This window comes from Penicillium diatomitis (assembly GCF_028827545.1).
Source record: "Penicillium diatomitis strain IBT 30728 chromosome Unknown utg000011l_segment0_segment0, whole genome shotgun sequence".
In the NCBI taxonomy this organism is placed as follows: Eukaryota; Fungi; Ascomycota; class Eurotiomycetes; order Eurotiales; family Aspergillaceae; genus Penicillium; species Penicillium diatomitis.
The window spans coordinates 927,148-944,896 of NW_026623183.1; the positions used below are offsets into that span (position 1 = coordinate 927,148).

Below are 17,749 nucleotides of genomic sequence, written 5' to 3' on the forward strand. Positions count from 1 at the left end.
CCAATCTGTCGCTCGTCGCTAGAGGCTTAGGTTGTCATTGCCGGCTCTGGAACAAATTTGGAAAGGATCAAGATTACGAGCCCTCAGATCGAACGGGGAGTGTCAGTCACCCTACTCCGCAAAGCAATAACGGAGGGATAAAACGGAGCGCATCATTGGACAGAAACGTGAAGACTGTGGGTAGAGTTCCAATAAATGGGACAATAAATGGGAACTCTCTAAAACATCGCGGATCTCGCCGTTGAGAGAGCTATACGCGTATCCGAACTAAGTTTGGTCTTTGCACTAAATTTTAAGTTGGAGCCGTGGTTGTAGTGGCCCGTATACGCATACGAAGAAGACGATCGGCTCTTCGAGATCTCCACATACTTCCTCAATGCCTCAACAACGCGCTCAGCTCTCAAATGAAACTTGAAATCCCTTGTCGGCCCCTGAGATGCGAAGTCACCTCTAAGGGGCTTTTGTTAGACGGGAGCATGCAGAATTCACCAACCTTTTCATTCAGCAGATTCAGTGTTGCCAGCTAAAATTTTCCAGCAATTCGAAGAATTCACTTGCTCTTCCCTCTTATCACCTTCCCCAGCTATTTTTAATTGTGGACCCTATTGAGTTGACTGGGACATCCCAGAGCCTATTATTTAGTAACTCTTCAGTCCTTACTACGTGGAATCCACCTGACTATATGCGAACAGGGTTTCGCCAACACGAGTTGGAGCCCATTCGGCCCAACGACGCCCAGATTGTTTCAGCAGGACCATCCCAATCTTGCTATCATGAGTGCTTCCATCGGATGAGCTATATATGAACGTACACAGAACAAGGGCGACTGAAGCTCTAGCTTCGCATTCTATCTTCCTTCGAGTCAAGGTATTTGAGCTGTGTGTCGTATGCTTTGATCCATGGAAGATTTACCGCCGAGATACTCTATATTGGAGGCAGCTGGCTGGCCCGACGATTTTGGGTCTCACGATGGAGCAGAATTAACCGGTATATTCCCAACCCCTTTGTTTTCGTCAACTCCGTGTGTGCTGATCAAAAATAGGCGATGGCCGTGTCGAGGTCGACCTCGATTCCAAGGTCTGCAGAACGGTCGCGAAGTTCATTCCATTCTCGCACGACGAGCCGCGACCCCAATCAGCGCGGGATGATTCAGTACCGGTGACCTGCGATATCAAATTGAATATTGTCATCCAAGTGGTTGGCAGCAGAGGCGATGTCCAGCCTTTCATTGCGTTGGGCAGCGCACTTCAATCGCATGGCCATCGTATCAGATTGGCGACTCACAGTGTGTTTGAATCCTTCGTGCTTGAATCAGGCTTGGAATTCTATCCCATTGGGGGGGACCCCACGGAACTGATGGCTTACATGGTCAAGAACCCTGGCTTGATACCGCAGATTAAAAGTTTGCGAGAGGGAGAAATTCAACGCAAGCGGAAAATGGTGGCGGCAATGTTACAGGGTTGTTGGAATTCATGCATTGGGGACGATCCGCTCAGCAAAGTCCCCTTTGTCGCGGACGCGATAATTGCTAACCCTCCAAGCTTTGCTCATATTCACTGTGCACAAGCCTTGTCAGTCCCCTTGCACCTCATGTTTACCATGCCGTGGAGCAGCACAAGAGCCTTTCCGCATCCGTTGGCAAATCTCAAATATTCGACCATCGAACCGAAGATGGCCAACTATATTTCCTACGGGGTAGTTGAGTGGATGACATGGCAAGGGTAAATGACACACACACTCTCTCCCTTTCTCTCTTTTTTTCTGACGAATATGTTGATCTCCCTGAAGACATATGCTAATCCACGAATTGCAGACTTGGAGACGTGATTAATGAGTGGAGAGGTTCCCTTGGTTTGGAACCTATACCAGCAACCGAAGGCCCGTGTCTGGCTGAGACTCTGAAGATACCTTTCACCTATTGTTGGTCTCCAAGTCTAATGCCCAAACCAAAAGACTGGCCAGCGAACATCGATGTCTGTGGATTTTTCTTTCGCTCGATTCCAGCATACACTCCACCTCCAGACCTGGACGCATTTCTTCGCAGTGGCAGCCCCCCAGTCTACATCGGATTCGGCAGCATAGTGATCGAAGACGCCGCTGCTATGACCAAGATCATTCTGCAGGCCGTCAAGGCACTCAGGATTCGCGCAGTCATCTCTCGAGGCTGGAGTAATATCGGAGAGCCATCATCTTGTAATCAGATCTTCTACCTTGAAGACTGCCCGCATGAATGGTTGTTTCAACATGTTGCCGCGGTCGTCCACCATGGCGGCGCCGGCACTACAGCGTGTGGTCTGCGTTTTGGCTGTCCCACAGCTATCATCCCATTCTTTGGAGAGTATGCACTTCATCACATGTTGATCTCGGCTATAGTGCTGATTTTTCGTGCAGTCAGCTTTTTTGGGGCAACATGGTCGCATCCAGGGGACTTGGACCGAGCCCTATCCCATATCGATCTCTGGATCCAACAAAGTTGACGGAAGCCATTCGTTTCTGTCTCCAACCGGAAGTGCAGTCTGCAGCTCAACACTTTGGGGGCCTAATGGGCCAAGAAAATGGTGTTGCAGCCGCTGTCGCTTCTTTCCATCGCAATCTACCGATAAACAACATGCGATGTCACGCACTTAGTTCGGAGCCCGCGGTGTGGCAAGTCAAGCTGTCTGGCAGAGGCCCCATACAGCTGTCCAAACTTGCCGCGGATGTTCTTGTCAATCATCGCCGCTTGAAATCAAGCGATCTTCGAATGTGAGTATATAGTAGCCGAGATTCTTTCCTCTTGTTTATTGGATCTGCTCTGACGCACAATTCAGCTACCACGTCAAGCCGATTTTCATCCAAAATAGGCGCTGGGACCCAGTTACTGGCACCACTTCTTCGCTGATCGGAACTAGTACTGATGTACTCAAAGCCACAGGCGACATTTTCTACCGGCCATACCAGGAGTTCAGTCGTGGCCTTGAGCGCCCCTCGGAACTTGATCTTCCAATCTCCTCTCGTCGTCCTTCCAGTAGCATGGCCTCTACAACTGACGCATCTTCTGTCCCAGTCCCTATTACCGAAAAACCCTCCAAGATGAGAGCTACAGGGGCCGCCATGGGAGGCTCAGCCAAAAGCATGGGCAAGGTTGTTGGCTATTGGTACAAAGGCATGTTGGTGGACGTACCTTTAGCAGTGAGTGAGGGTCTTCGAGCTGTACCTCGACTATATGGTGACCAGGTCAAAGACCATGGACCAATTCACGATTGGAAATCCGGAGCCTCTTTTGCGGGGAAGAACTTTGTTCATGGGATGGTGGACGGTCTCAGCGGCATATTTGTTCAACCCTACAAAGGTGGCCAGGAGGAAGGGGCAAAGGGTGTGATCAAGGGTCTAGCAAAGGGGACTGTTGGAGTGACCACCAAAGTCTCATCAGGTATGGCAAACGCATCCTCCCAAAATCAAAGATCGCACTACTGACGATGACCTCTTTGGTTGTTTTTCGGTTCCAGCTGCATTGGGATTGATCGCATACCCTGCGCACGGTATGATGAAAAGCTTACACACGGCATCGCACTCCAAAACACGGAAATGCATCCTTCAAGCGCGATTGCAGGAAGGAAAATACCTGGCGGAGCACTCGCCGAAGGCCGTGAAGAATCGGCAGAAGATCCTGCGAAACTTCGAGACCGCTTGCCGCAAGCCAGCTCACGTTTAGAGCATCCATCGCGAAGCTGACTGACTCTCACTGAAAGTCATTGTGGTTCGCCTTGCCTTCATATTTTCAGTGGGAAATCTTGACCTTACTAATGGCCCTAGTAAAGTGGGAAATTGTTCTTCCATTATTTTGTGTGACTGTAAAACTATTTCTAGGACTAACATCGTATTGCAAATATTCTGTTTCACCAACTAGGAAATAGTCGCTCACACGACTTAGTGCATTCTTAGACACTACTACTGTTTCAAGAGAATATAGTATTTACTATTTACTATCTTGTGTTTACCTATATCTTATTTGTGCAAGGGGCCGGATTGTAGGACGGCTAAGCCTGTTGACTACTAAGTAGGCCAAGGATTGCCGCATAGAAATCCGTCAAAGTCTTCGATCCTCAGATTGCGATTAACACTACAGGTGTATGATCTTATATTAGAAAAGTGGAGTGTGTTTACTGAGAAGGTTCCCCGTCACCCAAATCAATCAATGGAAAGTGTTACCATCTAGTACCTACTAGTCACCTACTAGGTACTAGGTAGTAGTATGTAGATGAAATTCCATACAAGACTATAATGTCTTCTGTGATCCAGGCGTATCTCAAGGGTGCACGTCTCTTGAATGGAGCTAGCTGATTACCAAGAGCGCTATGTCTAGACGTCGGAGAAATTCATACCATTTCATCAATTGAAGTCCTAATCGGGATACGTCATGGATGTTATCGACTCAAAAGGCGGACAGTCAAATTAGCTGCCGGGATGAAAGATTCCCCGCAGATTGAACTTCACTTTTCGGCTCACTCCGCGTCCTCATTCTCAACCCACCTACAGCTCCCAAGCCCCTCGGTGACTTCTCGTTTATTACAACGACAAGTTTTGCTCGGTATTCAAAGCAGACGGTGCCTTGATCCGACTCCGCGCGACTCTTTGCGGGTCCACCTTTTTGCCTCTCAGAATCCCCGCTAATCCGCCAGGTGGGGGTGGTGATTAGTCGTCCAAGATGTTGAAGATCTGGTCAATGGTAGGACTGAAATGGCCCCAGAGACAAGTCTGTAACATGTGAAATGTGCTGGTCGCTAACGCATCTTTCTGCCTACGTAGAAGCAGCAGCAAGCGCAGGCTGAAAATGCCGAGAGCGCTGCTGGCAACAAGAAGAAAAAGGTCACCGCGGCACAACTTCGAGTGCAACGAGGTATGTCTTGCTCTCGGTTTCTCGAGCTCTTTTCATTCCTCTCTTTTCATTCCTATCTTTGAACACACTTCCGGTTCATTCTCACTCTATTTGTCGGGTCTGTCTAACGTGAAACGCTGTAGATCTCCAAGAACTCACCCTCGGAAATACCATGAAGATGTCCTTTCCGAACCCCGACGATATCCTCAACTTCACCTTGTCGATCGAGCCAGATGAGGGCATGTACAAGGGTGGTGTCTTTAATTTCAACTTCACCGTCAACCAGAACTTCCCTCACGACCCACCCAAGGTAAAATGCACGCAGAAAATCTACCACCCAAACATTGACCTGGATGGCAATGTTTGCTTGAATATCTTGCGTGAGGACTGGAAGCCGGTGCTCAACTTGAACGCAGTGATTGTGGGCATGCAAGTAAGTCAACGCTCGCACTTTTCCCCAGCTATCTCTCTCTCTCCCCCCCCCCCCCCCCCCCCGCCCTCTCTCCCTCTCTCTTTTTCGCACCCGCGAATGGACTGACTTACGATGCGCCACCGTGCAGTTCCTCTTCCTCGAGCCCAACGCCTCCGATCCTCTCAACAAAGAAGCCGCAGATGACCTGCGCAATAACCGCGAAGCCTTCAAGCGGAATGTGCGCTCATCTATGGCCGGAGGGGCTGTTCGTGGCGAGACCTTTGAGAGAGTTCTTCGGTAAACCGGGTAACAATCTATTCATTATTCTGATCCGGCGACATCAACTCTCATCGACTTCCTCATTTACTCCGTCGCCGACCAGGGCCCGATTCTTCTTGGATTTTCCTGGAAACGGCCACAAGGCGTCCAGCTGTTTCCTGCCGCCAGGTATAGAGACGCCTCGTTCAAAAGTTCGACGACGATCTGGTAGGAGAGACAGTCCGCTAGGAGTACATGTCATCAGGGCAGGTTAGGGCGAGGGGAGGGTTTGGGGTTTGGAGTCTAGCACACTTGCATGGCGTCATCAAGCGTTCCAATTCTATTCGAACATCTTCTGTCTTACCCTTTGCACAAATGTAAAAAAGAAAGAGGCGCGATGGCGATATTAAATTATCAATTCCGTCATGGGAAAGAGCTGGGACGGCGAAACGGCTTTGTATCTAGAAAGCCAAGAAAATGTGACTACACCCTAGCTCAGCCCGACGATTGAGAATGAACACCTGCAAACCAATCCGAAGCAAGTGATCGAAAAAGACGTTGGTGACAGCTGTATATTTACAATCGATCTGCAAGCTTGAACTCCGTCCACAATGGACCGATGCCCGTCAACGCAGCATCTCTGCAAGAATCATGGGGAATCGGACAAAGTTGAACAATCAGATTGACATCTATTTCATCTTTCTCGGATTCGAGTTCAACTAAAGAAAAATCGCAGTGAAACCGACTGGCGAAGGCACGGCACGGCCAAAGGGAGAGAAGGGTTCATCGTCGATCGGTTTAACTGCGCTGAGCAGCGCGCTCCTGCTCGAGGCGGGCGTAGAAGGTATCACGCTCGCGAACACGAGGCAAGTGGTAGCCTGGATGGAAGAGGTAATGAGATTCTGCGGAGACTAGCAGGAGTAGTGGGAGGGTCGCTGAATACGTACCGTACCACCAAAGGTAACCGAAGGTGGTGCCGAAGCCTAGATTTCGAGGTCGGAGGTTAGTCGGGCGCTTTCGGTTGTAGAGCGTCTTCCAATAAGTGATTTCAGTGTGCAGGTGCGCATTGCCGAACTGGGCTTGAAGTTTGGTAGTGCGCGGTGCATAGTCGTTGCATGTCCGCCAATGCCTCCTTCTCAGTCATGCAATCATACGGCCATTGGCGCGATTCCGACGTCAATACACTCTATTACTTACCGAAAGCGGTGCTCAGGTCCAGGACGAGGCCACGGCGGAGCATCTATAGAGGCAGAACAGACAGATCAGTATTGGTGCTCGTGTAGTCGAATCATGTCCATTGCTCCGAGTCGGAGTGAGCCGGGTGTGAATAGTCGAAAGGAACAAGGAGGGGAACCACATACGCCAGTGATTGGGGGAATAGCGGCGCCCATTGTAGCGTATAGACAGCGTCAATCGATACTCTGCGGGTGATAGAATCGATGGGACAGAACGGATCCTGCCTTGGAGGGTTGCGCGGAGTGGCTTTGGGGTGGAGGTGTGGAAAGTGAACAGGTGAAGTGACCGGGAAGTGAAGTTGAAGCTTTCGGGCGGACTAAGCGAGGCTCCGGATTGGTCGATTTAGACTAGCCGCTCATGCCATTCCATCTTCATATTCGATCACGAGAGCGTTTTGTTGGCTTCGGCGTCTCGAGACGGGCTGATATATTTCCCTAGAACTTAGGTTCAGAATGAAGCATCAGTCATGGCTATAAGTATGCTGCCCCCTGGAGTTACCACAGCTTCTATTCATCTCTCAATCAATGGACTTCATCCATCGTCCCATCGCATTAGATTTTTGCCTCAGGCTTACACACGCATCACGTGATATACTGTGTTCACAACGGGCAGCGAGCAATCTCTCGACCGTCGAGTAGCTGCAATTACAACCTTCCCATCTCGGCCATGGCGACGTCGAGCCAGATCAAACGATCCCCGAACCACTTGGAAGCGAAAGACGTGAAGAGGCAAAGACAATTTTATCACCACCACCATCGCCTGCTCGAACCTGTGGTCTTGCCGCAGGCCTGCGAGCCCGCTCTTCAGGATGACGACAATGTTGATCAGATGATGAACCGGACTCTGGGCCTTGCCCTTCGACATGCAGGCTTTGATCTGGCAGACCCAGCGGCGCTCAACAGTTTCCGCAGTGCCACTGAAGAATGTAGGTAACACATCCGGTGGTGAAACAGATCGTTGACTCTGTAGATCGGTAAACCCCCAAACGTACAAAACGTCGGGGAATAGATTGAATTGAACTGACTTTTATGGTTCCTCTTTGCCCGGCCAATACAGACCTTCTTCATGTCGCCAAGTTTGTGCGCCAATCGATGCTTTCGTCAAGGCGACTGCAGCCTATACCGCAGGATTTTGACTACGCGCTAAACCACCATCGCATCACGCCGGATGACCTCCGTCCATACCTGAAGACTCCTCCTACGGGGATCCATACCCGCGTTCTGCCGCCGTCGCCTCCTCCAGAAGACGAAGTCAAACGGAAGCTCCCATTCCTGAATTCTCTCCGGCACGAAGAAAGCGAGACCAATCGCTCCTACGTGCCAAAGCATTTCCCCGACTTTCCAAGCAAACACACTTACTCATCCACGCCAGTCTTTACCGAGCGCGATAATGACCCTCGCAAGATTCGAGAGCGTGCTGCCGAAGATGGACGCCACGGTGAGGAGGCTCTACGGAAACTGGCTAGCGCGGCATACCGCAACAGTCCTACAGGCGTGAGTGGACGAGACAAGAAGCTTTGGGGCCGACGAGCAGAGAGCATGGAGACAATGTTCGAGAAGACCATTCGAGGGTTGACCAAGAAGCTACAAAAAGACCCACTTTCGGTCCCGGGGGCAAATGTCGTCAGCGCTGGAGGATCCGCGATGGAGATTGATTCGGGCCTTGTTGGAGATGCGGACAAGAGTCGAACCAAGCTCCTGGGCGATCTTGACATGGGCCCCATTGTGAATTGTGAGCGTGACTACTGGCGGCGAACGACAGCGGCCAGCAGCCGTAATGTGGAAGACAAAGTGGTCAAATCCAAGTCGGGCCTAGAAGGTGTTAACGGCCTGATCGGATCCTGAGAGTGCGCGCCTAGACTGGCTTGCGTATGCTCTTTCTCTTTCTCTGCCGGTCCAATTCTTCTAGGTGGTGGCCGGCGTACTTTCGCGTTCGGTATCCTTTGGTCTTTCCTTGTTTGGCGCTGGCGCTTATGAACAATTCCTTTTGGAGTCAATTTTTTTTCTTTCGGAGAGAAGATAGATACCCCCCATGACAGATGCAAAATGACATTTATTATTCTTATGAACGGTGTGCCTCTTGATTCTTTCGCAGACCCGTAGAACTCCACACAATGCACTAACGCTCGCAATCCGTGTATATTGAACCGAGCCACCTCGTCTGATCATATCTTTGACTTCTTTTGTTGTTTTTGTGCCTGGAGAGCCTCAACTCTCATGGGCTCCCACGAGGTGGTTTCAACAGTGAGCCCCCGAGCGCATCTACAAGTAAGCGAATCAGCTATCAACCCGGCATGAATCATCTTTCCATATCTGAGCATGAGCATTTCGAGAGCTCACCGTCGAAATAGCCGCACAATTGGCTGGCAAGTGACCTGCCCCGGCTCAGGGATTTTATCATCGGGAGGATTGCAAGCAAATTGTGTCAATTCGAACAGCGGACATTGGTCTAGTCTGGCTGGTGAGCCCTTGCGATGTCGAACCTGGTTGAAGTTGCGCGTCGTGGTTCGGACTTCGCCCGGTAGATCTGAGGCATGGAAGATAGGAGTGAATGGCGGCATGCTGCCAGACGTGCTGGGTCTTGGTAAGGATAGGAACTATTTGTCAAATAGCGATATGAACAGTGTGCATGCGACGTTGAGAGGCATGCGAAAAATGGCGTACTTTGGACAAGCCGCGGTCGTCGAAGGGTGGCTGCCGATGGCCAGAACTCTCGCCAAGAGCGGAATGCGTCCCACCGTGCGCCGAAGTACTCCGGGGTTTCTGCCGGGTAAGTTCCTCTTCACAAGTTCACAGACGCCAGCAAGCCGGTGCAGGTGGCAGAGTCGAGTCGACCTCGGAGAGAACGGCAGACACGTGACTGACGATGTGTACGCAGTCACACACTTTTATTCTCTCATCCATACACAGACTCGTTGGCCCATGTGTCAGACCCTGACGAGGAGAGATCATGCAGTGTGCCGCTGATAATTCAGCAAACTCCATTGTATGATGGCTGCCAGCTTTGGCGAGAGAGCTCTGGCCGAGGTACATGAGGCAGGGCTTGATCAGGTAATCGCATTGTCCAGAAGAACGTCAACTTGCTCGTCGAGATACTAAGTCTTGATAACTGTCGATTGATGCAGCTTCTCAATGAGTTGTCTGAATTCTATCCAGCGTCAATTGGCAAGCGGCTGCTGTTTGGCGTGCCCATAATCGATGATTTATTAAAGGTGTTTATGCAAAGGCCTTCCAATGTGTCCACAGACGCAGAAACCGGGCAAATGCAGAACACCGTCTCAGCAGAGACGATTCTTACAGAAGATGACGAAGTTCTCCTCAGATGCAGTCAGGATGACCAGGCTATATTTGGAGGTGAGGACCTGATCGAAATGGGGTCTTCATCGAATTCGCCAACTATGTCCATGACCACTACAGCCAGAGAGCCAGTTCCTGTTGTGGAGATCTCCAGTAGTCTATCAGGCGCCGGCAAGACGCAGCTGTTATACCACATGGTAGCGAAAGCAATTTTACCACGGAGGTTTCTAAATGTCGACGTTGGAGGACTTGAGACGGCTGTGGTCTGGATCGATACCGACGATCGACTCGACGTACACAGATTGCAACTTGTTGCACGCGCCATCTTTCATGACGCGTGGAAAGATGTGAAAACCGAGAACGAAACCGAGAACCTAGGCCACCTTTCTGATTCACAGGTCAGTGAAGTGCTGACGTTGTGTCTACAACACGTTCACGTGTTCCGTCCACAGTCGTCTACGGCCCTTCTTGCAACGCTTGCTCAACTTGATCACTATCTGTATGATCTGTCACGACACTATTCTGCTTCGAGGCGACTGCATACGGTCATCATTGACAGTGCCACAGCTTTTCTATGGCAAGACAAGCTGAGAGATGACATCGCCCGAACTGACGAGATTGGGCAATCTCGCATGGAGATTGAAGGACGACGTCAGCTGAAGCAAAGCTTCCATCTATCAGATCTTTATGCGGATATTGTTTCCGAACTGAAGCGACTTCAGGACCTGTTCGGGTGTGCTATTGTTTACACCACCACTGTCTCAAGCGGACGTTTCTCTACATCAACCAGCAGCGGGCCGCCTGGTCTTTACGATCGCCCACCTACTTCGACGCCATCGCTACGACCGGCCTTGCCTGCGCCCTGGGGTCTGTTTCCTACACTTCGGCTAGTGGTTCATCGTGGCACTGTCCGCCCTTTTCCACCCGCAATGAGCGCGCATGACGCCAGAAAGGATGCATCTATGCGACAAGGGATAGTTCAACAAGGAAAATTCTCTGCGTGGGTCAATGCTTGGGGCCAGGAAGACTGGCCACGTCGAGTAGTGGACGGCGTGCACTGGCACAATGGCGGGTGCTTTTCCTTTTATGTTCGAGCCACCGGTGTGGAGATTCCGACGTCGTACAATGGATAAATAGACGAAGTGTTTCTACTGCGCCACTGGCATCGTTGCTGTCTGTTAAACCGACTTTGCTTAACCGAACAATTTGGCAATGGCCTCGACGGTCGTGTTACCTCCACTGAAAACCACCGCCACGTCCCACCCCGGTGCACCACCTTCCTTATCAACAATGCGCCGGAAGTCCTCGTCAAAGAGACACACGGCCAAACCCACCACGGCACTTGGTTCCACAAAGACCTTCATGCGCTCCAGGACCAGACGCATCGTGGCTTTGATCTGCTCTTCCGTTACGGCAAACACGCCCGCGACTTTCTCCTTATTGGAAATCACTTCCCAATTCAACAATCCTACCGGCGTGCGCAGTCCGTCGCCAATCGTAAGTGTCGAAACGGCCTCGATTCGCTTACCGGACAACAAGCCCCGACGACAATCATCTGCGCCCTCAAAGCTTGGCTCTGCCCCAAATACCTTGGTCTGCGGCTTATCTGAGAAGTACGTGGCCACACCCGCATTCAAACCGCCTCCGCCCACGGGGGTGATGATTGCGTTTAGAGTGCCCGATCCGGTCTGTTCGGCGTGTTGGGCCTCCAGCTCGAGTGCGGTCGTTCCTTGCCCACAGATGATATTGAAGTGATCGTATGGAGGGACCAGGATTGCGTTGGTTTTTGCTTGAATCTCCGCGACGACGGCCTCGCGCTCAACACTTGTGGATCCACTGAAGATGACCTCTGCGCCGTGGGAGCGAGTTCCTGCGATCTTCGATGGTGTGCTGATCTTGGGCATGACAATGTAGGCGGGAATGTCAAGCGTCGAGGCAGCAAGCGCCAACGCTTGTGCATGGTTGCCTATTGAGGAGATGGTCTTAGAATCCATTTTTCTATGCCACGATTTCATTTGTCCGTACGCATGGGAAATGATCAGTCATGTCCGACTGATCAAGAGCCTAGAGATATACGTACCCGAACTATGGGTGATCACCCCACGTTGTCTGACTTCATCCTCCCCACGTTCCTCGATCAGTCGCAGCAGTGCATGAAATGCACCCCGAGCCTTGAACGCTCCGATGCGCTGGAAATTCTCGCATTTGAAGAAGAATCGGAACCGTGGACATGCCGGTGTCCGGCCTTCAAAGGGAGTCCCAGTGAGTGCTTCGGGGGTCTGTGGAGTTGAGGCGATGGTGTCCAGCGTCTTGCAGGTCAGGAGGGGAGTGCGATGAATATAGGGCTGGATGAGTTTATGCGCGGCATGGACTGCTGCGGGGTTCAAAGCCCGGGCTTGTTCGGTTAAGGACGTCATTATCGATGCGTATCGAGTCATTCGACTTGCGGGGTATTGGGATGCTAGGCAGTCGCAAGACCATGGGATGATATACACAAGTCAATCGGCGGAAATTCGTTGCATGAGTCAGAATCGAACCCCGGGAGAAAGACAAAGTAACGTACTTGACCACTGCCGCTGCACGACATACTACCAGTGCCAACGAGAATAATAAGCACGACGGGGTCGTTCGCCCCCTCATGCGGTCGGGGCAAGTCCGACGGTCGAGTCAGCCCCGAGTCGAGGCCCAGATGGACTCACTGGCATCGGCGCACAAGACCGTCCGTAGCCGAACTGCCCAAAACTCGCGAGGTAGCAAGCGACATTTCGTCGCGTCACTGAAGGTGGGAGGGAATGGAAACAAGAATATGTGGCTGATCGCAGCTTGTGCATAGCTGTCAAATGGTATTCAAAGAATGCTATAAAATCTCAAAGCCCAAAATAACCATGTTCATAGTACATCATTAGAAAAGAAAACTTTTCGCGTCAACTCCTTCTCAATATGGTATCACGAAAATTATCTACTTCTGGTTCTCGGGACGGAGGCCACTGTAGAGAGAGAAGAAAAGATGGTTAGTGGAGGTTCATCAAGGTAATATATGAAAGACTTCGAAAAAAGAAAAAAAAAAAAGGGGGGGGGGGGGTTGAAAAACATACCGAACGGCCTTGCCGGCGCGCCAGATCTCCAGGTTGCGGATCTCCTCCATCTCCTGCTCGTACTTCTGACGGTAATCCTTCTGGGAGTTGTAGTCGAGCGAGCGCTGAGTCTCGGTACCGTCACGGACACTGTCGTAGAGCTCGTTGAACAGGGGCTTCAGGTTGTCCTTGAAGCGGCTGGACCAGTCGATGGCACCACGGCGGGCGGTGGTCGAGCAGGCGGCGTACATCCAGTCCATACCGTATCCACCGATCAGGGGGTAGAGGGACTGGGTGGCCTCCTCGACAGTCTCGTTGAAGGCCTCGGAGGGGGAGTGACCACGCTCACGGAGAACCTCGTACTGAGCGAGGAACATACCGTGGATACCACCCATGAGGCAGCCACGCTCACCGTACAGGTCGGAGTAGACCTCCTTCTCAAAGGTGGTCTCGTACAGGTAGCCGGAACCGACGGCGACACCCATGGCGATGGCCTTCTCCTTGGCCTGGCCGGTGACATCCTGGTAGACGGCGATGGAGGAGTTGATGCCACGACCCTCCTTGAAGAGAGAGCGGACAGTACGGCCAGAGCCCTTGGGAGCGACGAGGATGACGTCAACATCCTTAGGAACCTCGACCTTGGTAAGGTCCTTGAAGACGGGGGAGAAACCGTGCGAGAAGTAGAGGGTCTTGCCCTTGGTGATGAGGGGCTTGATAGTGGGCCAGGTCTCGGACTGGGCGGCGTCCGAGAGGAGGTTCATGACAATAGTTCCCTTTTCGATGGCGGTGTTGACGTCAAACAGGTTCTTACCGGGGACCCATCCGTCCTCGATGGCCTCCTTCCAGGAGGCACCATCCTTGCGGACACCGACGATGACGTTCAGGCCCTGGTCGCGGAGGTTGAGACCCTGACCGTGACCCTGGGAACCGTAACCGATGAGAGCCAGAGTATCGTTCTTGAAGTACTCGTGGAGCTTCTCACGGGGCCAGTCGGCACGCTCGTAGACATCCTCCTTCACACCGGCAAAGTCAATGGTCTTGACACCGCGGACGGGTGTGATGGGAGCAATGGCACGACGAGCAACACTGGCCAGAGCAGGACGGGGGAGAGCAGCGGTCACGACCGAGCGAGGAGCAGCCACACGGGCGAGACGGAGAGCGCGAGGAAGACCACGGGCAGCCATTGTGAATCTGTGAATGTGTGTTTTCGGGGTGGGAGGAGAGAGAGGTTTTGGGGAGGAGAGGAAGAAGAGTGCCGAGAGGTTTGAGACGGACAGAGAGGGAGAAGAATATGGGAAGAGGAAGAAAGGGAGAAGAGTGGAGAGGAGTCCGAGAGGTCAATGGTTGGAATTGGGGAAAGAAGGAATGGGCTGGAGCGAGGGGATGGCGGGATTTTAAGTCACCACCATTTCCTGGAAGGAGCTTTTTTGGGAACCCCAATCTCGAGTATGCTCTCCTGCCACCCTCTTCGGAGTCAGAGCTCCCCAGTCCGGCACCCCAATGACGACCGTGCGATGATCCACCCATTGTCCAGGATTGTATTTCAGTCACGTGAGAAATGGCGGTGTTTTCGGAGAAGCGACGCCGCTCCCCGGCCGACACCGGGGTGGACTACGAAGGCGCCGGAGCCGTTGATTGGACACCACAGCCGGCGTGACTGTGGCTACCGCGCGTCCAGCACAAGATCACGTGATCTCCGCTGTCGCCCAGCCGCCGCCGCGGGTCTCCACCCAGTCCCACTGGCCTCTTTGCCTTCCGCCGGTCTCGATGAGATCCGTTCACGGGCCGATGGAGAGACTCCGGACGGTGCTCGACCCCAGGGTGGATCATTCTGCAGTTCGCACAGCTCCTGACTCACGGGGGTCCCCTCAGTCGAATCAATGCAATGGTATCGACTATCGAGCAGCCCCTGGCCAAGGCTATTGAGTCATAGCAAGAGAGGCCACGCTGTGGGGGGGAAGAGGGAAACACAAAGATGTGGAAGATCGAGGTTCAGCCACTCGGACCGTGGGGTCAACTCCATGTCCCTAAGATAGAGCACACTACCCTGCAAGCACATTATTGTTCATGACCACGGCACTCTGCACTCTGCAGTCGTATCGAAGATTTACCCCGGTGCCTGAATACGCGGGGCATAGACCCTGTGTTGATGACCTCGCAGACACCCAGCCATGCGGTGTCAAAAAGTAGTCTACCTACCTACTTAGCTTGCCGGCATAGAACCATATGCTACTAGGTATATAGGGACCTCGGATCATGGGCTTGTTGTCTACCTGAGCTTATGACGTGGGGGAGCAATCTCTAGCTTTTAAGGATGACAGTCCGTGGCGAAGCACAATCCTCTATATCTGATGCTGTCGAGGGATGGCAGGGCTCATAATGTACCCCATGCACGTGTGTAGGTAGGTGTGAAGAACGATCAGTGGACGGATGTTCCAACTGTACCGGGAGCAAATAGGGCTACCCATCCAGTTTTAATAGCGGAGTCAACGTATTGATGTTTGCTAGTAAGCAAGAGTGGGTCTACTACTAGTACGGGAGTAGCAATCATTCACCCTTTATTAGCGTTTGACAATTTATTGAACCGGATCTATTCTGTTCTCGACTTGCCAGGAAGCCTGATATCATAAGTCAATTCGGCTGTCGAGCTCGGTCAAGCCAGACCACGACAATTATCGAGTCATCACCAAGTCCGGCTTCTCCTGATATATTCTTCTCCCTAGCCACGGCCACCAACTGGTCTTCAGTCACAACAAACATCAAACGGCCAGCCTGTAACCTGCCTTGATCGCGCAGGAGTTCCCATTGTTGTTTGTCATCAACAGCGGTCTCGGGTCCCATTAGATGTCGGGGATTACTTCGGGACGCCTTGAATGCTCTTCTCAGCTAACAATCGTCAGTTGTCATGAAAGATGACCAAGAAATCATCACTATGAGTAGGAAGACTTTGCTAGGAACCGTGATCCATTAATTAAACTCGTCCTTTCCTGAAGAGATTCTGAAAGTTCAACCAACGAAGGAAACCGACGAGCGACGGTGGTCTATTTACGCCAAGTCCATCTCGCTCGTTGATTGCCTTGCTTTCGGTGTCGAAAATTTTCCAACAGCGAAGAATCCACAATGCAAAAGACCCCAGGAAAAACATGCAGCCCACGTAAGCTTGAGTGTGAAGATAGCCTGATCCTCTCACAAGGCTGAGCGCAATAGGCTCAGCGACTGTTGTAGGAGCGACCAACGTCAAACAAATAAGGCTAAAGGAGGACGACATGCGCCAAAGGCCAACAACTTCTGCAAGCACAGGTGTTACTGTGCCCCAAAAAGTGCCACAGACCATTCCCGAAAGGAGAGCAAATAAAAGCAGCACAGGATAGGACTGCGCAGGTATCCATATCATCAGACAGACCGCGCCACAGAACGCTGTCATTATTGCAGGCATCGTAATTCTGCCGAATCTGTCGCTGACATAGCCGACAAGTGGACGGCCAATTGTCAAGCCAAGATTGAGGGTCGCTGCAGTAATAGAACCCTGTTTGGTGCTCAAGCCAATCGACGAGGCATAATTAGGTAGCGAGTAGATCAGAGCAATATACCCGAACTCCGTTGTCATGCCCCAAAACACCACAAGGAGCACTTCGGGGCACCGAAAATCGTGGAAGTCGAAGGCTCGCTTTTGTCTGCTCTGCCGAGGCCCATCCCGCGTTTTAAGAAGCAGAGATGAAACCAGATTCGCGCCCAATGTGCAGAACGCGAGGACTTTATATGCTGTTCGCACCCCGAGTGTGCCAATCACATGGCCAGTGACAAGGTTGTATGTTATGCCGCCAATTCCAGCCCCGGATCCGGCAATTCCCATTGAAAGACTTCTGTGGGTTGTAAACCATTGTGGCAGTACCGACATCGCCGGTATATAGAGGAAACCCATCCCCATGCCAAAGCAAATGCCCTGGGATAAAGCCAAATGCCATATTTCGGTGGCGTAAGCTGCTCCGTACAAGGCCCCGAAGACTAGTGTTGTCCCCACTAGAAGAGTGACTCTGGTACCGAGTGCTTTCTGCATCTTGGTGACAATCGGCCCGATCAGGAGTGCCTGAGATATGGACAAGCCACCGATGAATGCAAACTCGATGCGAGAGGCGCTTTGAAATGTTGAGTGAGAAAGAAAGTGAGCTAAAATCACACCCCAGGCGCTATTTACCCCCCATGTATGCATGATAATCACAAAGACGCAGAATGTGCAGATCCAGCCATATCCTCCATTCGGTGGAGTCTCATCGAAGGTGTGTATCTCGTGGTCCGGCCGCGTTGTCAGCGAGCCTGACTCAATTGCACGTTGCGAACACGACGGTTCTAACTCCATATGATATGTCGACCGCAAAATTTAATTTTGTGAAGCTGGCAGTGTAGTAATAGTGACAAGGCAAGCTTAATAGGTCTCTCTCCATTACACATAGTATATAGTTTCCCCCTCAGTTGGTGACGTGAGATACACGTAATTTTAGGGAATTGATAACGCACTTCACGGTCTCGACGGTCACATGGCCGGCCCAGTCGACCCGATCGACCCGGTCATCCCAAAATATATAGGAGGTAAAATTTCTAGGTTGGTCACTATGGG

The 17,749-nt window shown here is 51.7% G+C and overlaps 9 protein-coding genes across 9 annotated transcripts; 5 read left to right on the plus strand and 4 right to left on the minus strand.

The window, feature by feature from the left end:
• Window positions 1-899: 899 nt before the first annotated feature.
• On the plus strand, window positions 900-3,694 carry N7539_007980 (glycosyltransferase; the record flags this gene model as incomplete). The annotated part of the gene is made up of 6 exons (XM_056937581.1): window positions 900-987; window positions 1,043-1,721; window positions 1,814-2,338; window positions 2,392-2,745; window positions 2,811-3,412; window positions 3,489-3,694. 6 exons carry the CDS (start codon window positions 900-902, stop codon window positions 3,692-3,694), a joined length of 2,454 nt encoding a protein of 817 aa, XP_056787446.1.
• Window positions 3,695-4,687: 993 nt separating this feature from the next.
• N7539_007981 (NEDD8-conjugating protein UBC12) lies at window positions 4,688-5,571 on the plus strand (the record flags this gene model as incomplete). Its single annotated transcript, XM_056937582.1, has 4 exons — window positions 4,688-4,708; window positions 4,789-4,879; window positions 5,002-5,291; window positions 5,419-5,571. The coding sequence occupies 4 exons, from the start codon at window positions 4,688-4,690 to the stop codon at window positions 5,569-5,571; spliced, it is 555 nt and encodes a 184-aa protein (XP_056787447.1).
• A 755-nt stretch (window positions 5,572-6,326) lies between these two features.
• Window positions 6,327-6,919, minus strand: N7539_007982 (cytochrome c oxidase subunit VIIa; the record flags this gene model as incomplete). Its single annotated transcript, XM_056937583.1, has 4 exons — window positions 6,327-6,430; window positions 6,476-6,607; window positions 6,726-6,768; window positions 6,890-6,919. 4 exons carry the CDS (start codon window positions 6,917-6,919, stop codon window positions 6,327-6,329), a joined length of 309 nt encoding a protein of 102 aa, XP_056787448.1.
• A 511-nt stretch (window positions 6,920-7,430) lies between these two features.
• N7539_007983 (TBP-associated factor 8 family protein) lies at window positions 7,431-8,608 on the plus strand (the record flags this gene model as incomplete). The annotated part of the gene is made up of 2 exons (XM_056937584.1): window positions 7,431-7,689; window positions 7,821-8,608. 2 exons carry the CDS (start codon window positions 7,431-7,433, stop codon window positions 8,606-8,608), a joined length of 1,047 nt encoding a protein of 348 aa, XP_056787449.1.
• Window positions 8,609-9,754: 1,146 nt separating this feature from the next.
• N7539_007984 (putative Rad51 family DNA repair protein) lies at window positions 9,755-11,193 on the plus strand (the record flags this gene model as incomplete). Its single annotated transcript, XM_056937585.1, has 2 exons — window positions 9,755-9,814; window positions 9,889-11,193. The coding sequence occupies 2 exons, from the start codon at window positions 9,755-9,757 to the stop codon at window positions 11,191-11,193; spliced, it is 1,365 nt and encodes a 454-aa protein (XP_056787450.1).
• A 60-nt stretch (window positions 11,194-11,253) lies between these two features.
• Window positions 11,254-12,477, minus strand: N7539_007985 (threonine/serine dehydratase; the record flags this gene model as incomplete). Its single annotated transcript, XM_056937586.1, has 2 exons — window positions 11,254-12,026; window positions 12,141-12,477. The coding sequence occupies 2 exons, from the start codon at window positions 12,475-12,477 to the stop codon at window positions 11,254-11,256; spliced, it is 1,110 nt and encodes a 369-aa protein (XP_056787451.1).
• Window positions 12,478-13,019: 542 nt separating this feature from the next.
• On the minus strand, window positions 13,020-14,318 carry N7539_007986 (Ketol-acid reductoisomerase; the record flags this gene model as incomplete). Its single annotated transcript, XM_056937587.1, has 2 exons — window positions 13,020-13,047; window positions 13,156-14,318. 2 exons carry the CDS (start codon window positions 14,316-14,318, stop codon window positions 13,020-13,022), a joined length of 1,191 nt encoding a protein of 396 aa, XP_056787452.1.
• A 264-nt stretch (window positions 14,319-14,582) lies between these two features.
• On the plus strand, window positions 14,583-14,987 carry N7539_007987 (uncharacterized protein; the record flags this gene model as incomplete). The annotated part of the gene is made up of 1 exon (XM_056937588.1): window positions 14,583-14,987. One exon carries the CDS (start codon window positions 14,583-14,585, stop codon window positions 14,985-14,987), a length of 405 nt encoding a protein of 134 aa, XP_056787453.1.
• A 778-nt stretch (window positions 14,988-15,765) lies between these two features.
• Window positions 15,766-17,491, minus strand: N7539_007988 (MFS general substrate transporter; the record flags this gene model as incomplete). Its single annotated transcript, XM_056937589.1, has 2 exons — window positions 15,766-16,020; window positions 16,325-17,491. The coding sequence occupies 2 exons, from the start codon at window positions 17,489-17,491 to the stop codon at window positions 15,766-15,768; spliced, it is 1,422 nt and encodes a 473-aa protein (XP_056787454.1).
• Between the last annotated feature and the right edge of the window lie 258 nt (window positions 17,492-17,749).